This window comes from Alligator sinensis, unplaced genomic scaffold, assembly GCF_000455745.1.
Source record: "Alligator sinensis unplaced genomic scaffold, ASM45574v1 scaffold1911_1, whole genome shotgun sequence".
Classification (NCBI taxonomy): Eukaryota; Metazoa; Chordata; order Crocodylia; family Alligatoridae; genus Alligator; species Alligator sinensis.
In genome coordinates, this window is record NW_005843188.1 from 63,618 (window position 1) to 72,399 (window position 8,782).

The window sequence follows — 8,782 nt, forward strand, 5'->3', positions numbered from 1 at the left end:
GGGGGGGGGCAGCCCAGTGTGCTCCCTGGCAGACCCGGAAGTGGACCGGAAGTGACTCTGGTCCACTTCCAGGTCTGCTGTCGAGTGCGCTGGGGAGCCCACCACGCTTCTGTGGGACGCTCCATCCATCCCAGCATCTTGGCGTTCACAAGCCGTCTGGTACCGAAGTATGTAGAAAAAACATTTAAAGCTGTGTCTATATCCAAATCACCAAATCTTCCTGAATCTCTCCAAATCAGTTTGGAGGATTCCGATTCAATTCAGAGGTTAAAAGGTCTCCTGATTTGATTCAGATTTGGAGATTTGGCTACCAAATCAGGCCAAATCTCTGCTGAATCGAATCAGGGACCGAAGCTTCACACAGTACTGCTAATTAGGCAGTAAACTTCTTGTGTAAATGCACCCAGTTAGTGTGAATGAGACCACTAAATTCTGCTTTCAGTATGCATCCCCTCCCCTTCTTTTTATATTTCTGTTTAACTGAGACAGGTCCTCACAGTCTATTAATAATAGATTAAAAACAAAAGCCTTGTAAAACTTGAATCAGAATGTAACCATTAAACCTGGCTGTTGTATTTGCTGCGAGGAAATGGTGTATAATTTATGTTATTATTTTTAAAGGAAAAAGCTAAAGAGAGGTTGAGTTCCAGTTTTAACCATTCTGAAGCTCCTTTACACTGAGAGTGGCGTAAAGGGGCTAAATGTAAATGAGAATCAGGGCTCTCAGAACTATATAGATGTAATCATCCCTTGCATATCTCCTTACCACCACTCGCTTTAAGCTTGATAGTCATTAGTTCTTCAGAGATTTTGCCCTTTTTTATGGCTTGTGCATTCAGAGGACACCCTGACAAGCTGAAAAAGATACGGAAAAAACATTATCACCCATTTGATAATGGCAGCAATCCTTTTAGGGCAATATTATAGTGCTGTTGGTCAGACCTTTGTTCCTAAGGTTATATGAGTCTATCCATTATAACCTAGCTTCAAGAGTAAAACAACTCACTAAGAGCTATTTTAACAGTATTTTCTGCCATGAAAATTGGCACAGAAGACTCAACCTATATAACCAACTATTCTTAAACACATTTTAAACTAATCAGAGTAGCAGTGGGAGCTATTCTTAAGTTGTGAATGTAATATTCACAGAAATCTTGAGGTCATCAATCTTTAAGCAAAACTCCCTACCGTTTTCACTGAGGGTTTGAGCTTCAAAACAAAGGGCATGGAAAAGTCCCTACAAATAGTGAGCTTATCAACCTTTAAAGAAAAAAAAAGAAGTACTTATGTGCAGATTTTCATTGTGCATAACTATGGTGTCATTTTGATGATGCATAATAATGATCAATATGATGATAACTCTGGATTTATGCCATGGATTGTAATAGCTTTCTTGAAAGGGTATATTATATAGTCAGTTTACTTTTTAACCACTATTCATATTAAATTACATTTTGCTATTTCAAAGCTTACAATTTCATCAACTGGTAATTATCTGAGGCAATTTTTATGGCAGACAGACTAAAGGGCTAAGATTGACTACACTGCCTTAGGACTATCTTTAAAAATAAAAAATAGAGAAATACCCTTATGTTGCGGAAATTACTGAGGGGTTCAGATTCTGAAGTAGTCAAGTGAGCACTGAAGGAAAATTATGCATACTGGGGAAACTACTCAAATTCATGGTTTGGCCTCATGAAAAATAAAGACTCAAACTGAGGGATGTTTTCAAAACAAGGTTTTTCATTAAGGGCCAGAGCTGATGAACTTTTTCACATGAAATAAATGAGGGTGGGGATTTACAGTGCATCAGATACGCAGTGGTAACTCTCCATGTGCACACTCGGGGTGGAGGGGAGGCAGTTTTAGTTCTGAAGAATTTTCACAGTACATAAAAGCTAGTGCAAAGTTGCTTAGCTCTTCTGTTGTTTATTTAAAAGCTGTAGGTAAAAATTATAGCTTCAAAGACTGAGAGTATAGCCATTTTTTTCTTTGTCTTGCACTAATGACTGGTATGAAGTATAACTTCAGACCACAGATCACCAAACACTTGGGATGTTTTTAGGCTTTGCCTGCCATGGAAAGATTCATCATGTTAGAAATCATATGAAGCTAGCACATTTTAACTAATGTAATGTTAAACATCACTTTATCCTTAACTGGAACGAAGGTCATCCACAGGATTAACCCTGGGCAGCTAACACATTTTTAAAGATGATTTGTTTCTGCCTGCGCCAGGTGCTAAATTGGGTTTGTCATCATGCTAATTATATGGCTAAATTACCCTTTATGACTATTTTCCAGTCATATAAATGGCATTTTTGGTACTTATGCACAGTTTGCATAAGTGCCCATATGGCTTCTAAGCACGTTCAATAGACAATGCATTGGCCAAGCAATGATTTACATGCATATTTGGGTGTAAGTCTTGAAAAAATGAGGAGTGGTTCTCCCATGTTTTAGCACCATAAAGTTGAGTGGTTATAACATTCCTTCAGGAAGTTGGAGACTCAGATTTTAGGCCCCCTCGTTGAGAATGGATTTAGAGCTATGCCTCTCTGACTTTCAGCATAATGTTCTAACCACCAGCCCACAGGTTAGGTGTTATATAGTTCCCTTTCCAGCCCTCCTTTTGAAGATGAACCACTGCACCTTGACTTTAATATCCACTGGATAACATGGATGGAGAAGTGAGGAAGTCATAGCCCAAGTGGGAGCAAGGGTTGAGTACAGAACCTAGGACTTGCTTCCTTCTAGACCAACATTCATCTTAGTGAGTCACACAGTCTGTAGCTTGTTCTTGTCCTTCTGACTCATACGCTCCTATCTTGGCTCCCCCAGGGGGCAACTTCAAAAGAAGGGCTGAAGATGTGACTAGGTAATGCCTAGCCGTGGTCTGGTGAGAAAAGCACTGTGTTGGGAAGTCAAAAAGATGCATGATCATACCCCTTCTATTTGAGAGCATAAACCTCAGTCTCCCATCTCCTCAGCAAGTGCCCTAACCCTCCTAGACAAGTGCACTTATCTCTGAGGGCTAAAACATGGAAGGTCCCTCCCGCCATCATCCAATATTTTGGGATTTAATTTCAGGTATGTTCATATGAACCATATAGCTGCCCATGTAGTGTGTAGCCTACTATGTACGCTCAATAGCCACTTGGACACTTATAGATCCACCATACACAGATGGCAGAATCACACACTATATGAAAGTCCCAAACATGATACTTACATGACTAAAAACTCTGCTATTTGGGAACATAAAGGGTAATAGTACTTAGGCCATAATATGATAATATACATATTTTCTAACATGACCTATTTTTCCTAGTACAGAGATATAAATAAAGGATAAATCTGATCTAGTAAAGCTGGGGAAGATCCACTACTTCTATCAGCTTCTTTTGATTCTTCCATGGTTTACTGTATCTAAACACCTCACATTTTTTAACTTGGACAAAGAATGTCTTGTCTAACTTTATATCAGCTATGTAGTTGGCCCAATAAAGAATATCGCCCTAAGAAACCCTTGCCTCTTGCAATTGATTTAATTTCACAGCACCCACAGGAGGGAGATAAGTACTACTCTCATTTTACAGGTAGGGAACTGATGGCTACAAAGAAATTGAGTGACTTACCCAAGATCATATAAGAAAATTGTGGCAGAGTAAGGAATTAGGGACTTGAAAACAGGCCTCCCAAGTCCTAGACTAATATCCTAAAAATTGGACTATCTTTCCTCTCAGAGTTAGTGAAATTGCTAAATTTTTTTTCGTCTTTATAATTTCTTCAGTGCTGGATCTGCAATGCTCAGACCTTGGGTAGGAATGGCTGGAATTACATTTCAATTGCATTTTGAATCAGCTGTTAAAAATACGCAGAAAAAACCCCTGGTAATTTCACACGAATCTAGCTAGGAACCTTATCAGTTGATAAATTGTATCAAAACCTTTGTACCAGGTTCCCAGGAAATCTACAAAGTCTTGTGAAACTCAGAACAGGAGCAATGTTAAAAAAGGTTCACCATCTGTTCAGACTCTGGTTATTCTGTTTTCTACTACCACAATTGCTATGTAAACATTTTTATAGGACTCGAACATGATTTGCTTAGTTTGCAACTCTACTTCCCCCCATCCTTTTTTGCCAAAAAAACATTGAATTATTAAAAAAAGAGAGAGAAAAAACAGAAAATTGTACCTTCTGTGGGTGACAAAAACATTATTAACGTGTCCCAGCCCATTGCAGCCTGGCAAAGGACAGTGTGGCAACTCTTGTTTGTTCAGCTTCCAAGATAGCGAGGACCCATTGAGTGGACTCTCCTTCTGTCTCTTGGCAGCCAAAGGACAACCAGAAGCAGTGCGATGAGATGTGTATTTACCTGATATATGACCTTGGCCATCACAACCAATTACTGGACATCTACAAAAAAAAAAAAGAGTGTGCATCATCCTCTAAGAAACAAGTCTAACTGGCTACACTGTTTATGCTATTGTTTTAAAGCTTGACCCTGAGAGACACTGTGTACCTGAATCTTCCATTGAGGTCAATGAGTGTTATGTGCATTCAACAAAACTCAGGATTATGTATTTGTATTAAAAGCTACAGCGCAGGCATTATCTAGACCTAAGCTAAAAAAAAAGTGCCAATATTCTTACTGGGGTAAAAAAGGGAGGGAATCACATTTTGACAAATTTGTAAAGAGGCAACATTAGTTTTTCTGTCTTTACATCTTTGATAAAAAAAAAAAAAACAGAAGCTGGTTTTCTGCAGGCAGAAAGCTGTTATAGCTGTTATTTTCATATGCAAATCTTTGCCAGGGTGATACCTCATAATTTTGCAAAGCTCTAACACCATTAGCCAGAATGTGCATGGGCCTTTTTCACATGCCTCTGTCACCAGACTTTTAAAATCAGCATTAACACATATTAATAGCTGAACAGGTATAACTTAGCCTCTGCTGTAGATGAACTGGTCAGATGTGTCAGAACACATCAGATCTATGGACACTGCTTTGAATTTTTTCTTTAGTTTAAAAGAGGATACCTTCAAGCCAGGAATAAAGTTTGCATGGAATAACTGATTTTCACCTTGGGACAAATTTCACCCTAGATGCAGAGAGACGGCACAAGACCTACGTACCACTCAAGTCCCAAAAGGAAACTTATTGATTCTCATGAGCCTTATCCCAGCTCTCTAAATTAACTCTTGGGAGGGGGAAGGGTATTCAGGTGTGAAACATGATTTTAACAATTTTCTGCAAGAATTTGTTATTTGGACCCAGGATTACATTTCATTTCTGATTATGATGAATGTGCCAGATAAAGGTAAACAGAGAGAGATTTGCCACTGTTAAAAACTGAATTTTTATACATTTTGCCACATTTCCAATAAATTTTGGCAATTTTGGGTCTTACTATTTTACAAAACGCAGGAGAAAACAAACCTGTCCTGTATTCACACAAGACCAAGGTAAATGTTCCCTCAGTTTCACTAGCACTACAAATACTTCATTTAGCTGAAGTCAGATAATATGAAGCCAGACCTTCATATGTATAAATTTAATTAGCAAAATTCTTAGGATTGAACCAAACACAGCTGCCTCCACCAAGCTGTAATCCCTCGCGACTGATAAGACTCGGCACTTACTTAAGTTCTGGGTCTTCTTTTTCTTCCTTGGTAGGAGTCACTTTGACACCACCTTTCCTGGCCCGAGGGCAACCAGACAAGCTGAAAGAATTATACAGAGTAAAGTCCCTTTTTTTTTCAACTGACACTTGCCATGACTTACTCCCAGCTTGACTCTGAAAAAACTGAACAATGCTTACCTTCTGTGTGAAGCATAATTTCCAGTGACGTGACCAGAGCCATCACAACCAGGTGTTGGGCACCTGTAATATAATATAATATAATATAATATAATATAATAGGGAGCAAGCATACTGTACCAGATGAATTTGTAACGCATAAGGAGGAATAGCAATAGAGATTTTTTTTTTGTTCTTTGAACAAACAAAACTATCTCTTGCTGCATCTAATAGGTAAATTGCTTTCCTATTTTCCTGTTCCAATTGAATTTTGTTAATCTGGAACCTGGAATGTACTGCATAGTGCAGCATTGTGGTTTTATACAGATTATGTTAAAGTTTTCTTTGCAAAATATGACTTTTGCTATAAAAGAATAACACTTAAATAAAAATCAACACACAGCTTTATCAATTTCTCTATGAAGAGCTGTCATCAGAATTTATGGGACCTGATATTTACTTACAGAAACTGGTATATTTTAAATGTTATCTCTATGTTACAGAAATAGAAATTGAGACAGAGAAGTTGTGCTTCTTAAGGCCATAGAGTCAATGTGATAGCCAGATTTTGGAAACAACATCTCTTTCGAATTAATCCTTTAAAACTGGGGTGCAAATGTATATGCACCCATGGAACCATGGGTGCAAATGTATTCAGCCCATGGAACCATGTTGTTTGATCCCCATAGCTCCCAGAGGGGCCAGGAATTCAGCAGGGTGAGAAGAGGTGGGGCCTGTTGCTGAAATCCAAGGGCTGGAGCCCCACCGGGGCATGTTGGTGTTAGGGGCAAGCAACATCTCCAGTAACCCCCTGCACCACCACTTGCCCCCTTGCCACTTGCCCCACCATCGCTGCTGTATCTAGATTTGGCATCCAAGTTTGACACACTTGCTACAGAATAACATACCTTGATTTCAAAAAGGAGAGTTTATTTGAAATGTAGTTGGGAGAAACACTCTCCCAGTCAGTGTTTACAGGGTGATATCCTCCAGCCAAGATTTTATCCAACGCCTTTTCCTTTTTGGTAATTGTTTCTGAGCAGGTTTTGATTTCTGCTATTTTGCTAAGTGCTTTATGCAACATATTTCTGGCTGTGAGTTGCTCATGAACTTTGACTTTCACAGCTCACTTGTTATTCATAGTGAGTGGTTTGTCACTTACGTCACGTGTTGTTGCTTCCCTTTTCTTAACACACAACTGAAACTATAGAAGCTTTAGTGGGAAAACAGCCATATTGGAATGCTAATGACAATGCCGACATGTGACTATAGGGGAGGCAACATGAAAAACAGCCTTTAACAATATTTGCGTGAACACCCATTCAGGTGTGTGCTCCTGGCAAGCAAACAGAAGCAGGGACTAAGACAGTGGAATCAGCAATTGCTTTAGAATTTGACAACATTTTCATACTCTTTGCACAGCTCTGTTGAAAACAAACTGAGTCATTGTGTCACTGTGCCAACATCACAGCAAAGCCTCTGTTCTGGGAACTGCTTTGAACATGTCCTAACATGACTGGCTCTTTCTTGCCACCTTTGCTTCATACCCAGAATGTGGGTTTTCCTTTACTAGCATCACACACCATATTGTTTACAACATGGGACAGCATGACTGGATGCATCATCATTTTATTTTGGGGAAGTAGTAACGCTAGTGACTAAGCCCTGAACTGAAAAAAATGGACTTCTCTGGATTTGGCCACCCATACTTTTTAACACCATTAATGCCGTGTAAACATTATATGTGGAATTTTTTGTCCTTTATCTGAAATGGTAATCCTTCTAAAGAGGGATAGGATGGACAGTCATTCAACTCTTCCTTCACAATGATTTTCCAAGCTATATATTGCAGGACCCCATTTACTGGGTGCAGAGAGAAAATAGGGTTGGGAAACAACCATCAAAAAGTCTCAAACATCCTGCTCATAGCACAAAACCACTAACTAGGTGATTGGCTGCCTATCCTTCTTTTGACTACGGATTATACATATACAGCTGCCTAATGCACGGTGACTGGCAAAATCCTTTTTGCAAGTGACATTTTATGGTAAGAAATATGCAACATCAAATCATATGATGTGATGCTTGTCTCACTAATGTTAAGCTGAGCATATCTGGTGGTGAAAGATGAAGGCTAGAGATCTGGAAATTTGGTTTGGTTTTCAAATGTCTTTATACTTATCCTAGCCTCTTTGATCTAGAAATCAGATGGGGTATTTTGTCAAATCAGACTTCTTGCAAGATTTTGGTACGTTCTGTCTACAGCTGGCTCAGGAATATCACCAATACAGTTTCTCATACTGTCTCAGGTCCTGGATAATGCATAGAAACTAAGAGGTGCAAACGATGCAAAATGACAACAACAACAACAAAACAAGTGATTCCTATTATAACAAGGGATATTAGCTAAAGGTTTTGGACTGTACCCACTTAAATGTTTGTACAAGGCTCTTCATTTATACCAAACAATTTACTCATCCCAAATAAATAACTGCATTCATTAGGGAAACCTGTTGATAGGAGATAAATCATATGTTTTCTATTGTCATTTTTTCTGTTATCAATACTTACTTAAGCTCCTGAGAATTGGCAGCCATGAGGGATTTTAACGTCTTATCAGCTAACGGGCATCCGGAAACACTAAGGAAAACAGATGTGAAATATGTTTTATTTGATATGCTAAAACAGAAAATGACTTTTCTGGGGGGTGGGGGAGATTAGTATTTATTACTGAATAAAAAGATCTCAAAACAATTATAATTAGCAAATGAGAATCAACACATATAAGACAGTAGTTCCTCAGACAGCAGAAAGGGACCTGCTCAGAAACAGATTCTGCCTGGTCCCTATGGCTATACACCAGCAGGCACCACTTCAAAGGGCATGTGCAGACATAGATCGAGTCTCTCTTGTGTAGACACTTGGTGGTGCCAGGATCTGTGATGGGACAGTGATCAAAGTTAGGAGAGAGGGGCACT

The 8,782-nt window shown here is 39.0% G+C and overlaps 1 protein-coding gene across 5 annotated transcripts in view; it reads right to left on the reverse strand.

The window, feature by feature from the left end:
• ST18 (ST18, C2H2C-type zinc finger) overlaps window positions 1-8,782 on the reverse strand; it is a 65,412-nt gene that overhangs the window by 11,737 nt on the left and 44,893 nt on the right. For all 5 annotated transcript variants that reach the window (XM_025194390.1, XM_025194394.1, XM_025194392.1 and 2 more), the window contains 5 exons: window positions 8,376-8,444; window positions 5,826-5,888; window positions 5,647-5,727; window positions 4,198-4,419; window positions 767-855 (listed from right to left, as the gene is read on the reverse strand). In XM_025194390.1, the coding sequence (XP_025050175.1) occupies window positions 767-855; window positions 4,198-4,419; window positions 5,647-5,727; window positions 5,826-5,888; window positions 8,376-8,444 (524 nt within the window). The remainder of the gene's footprint in view (window positions 1-766; window positions 856-4,197; window positions 4,420-5,646; window positions 5,728-5,825; window positions 5,889-8,375; window positions 8,445-8,782) is intronic.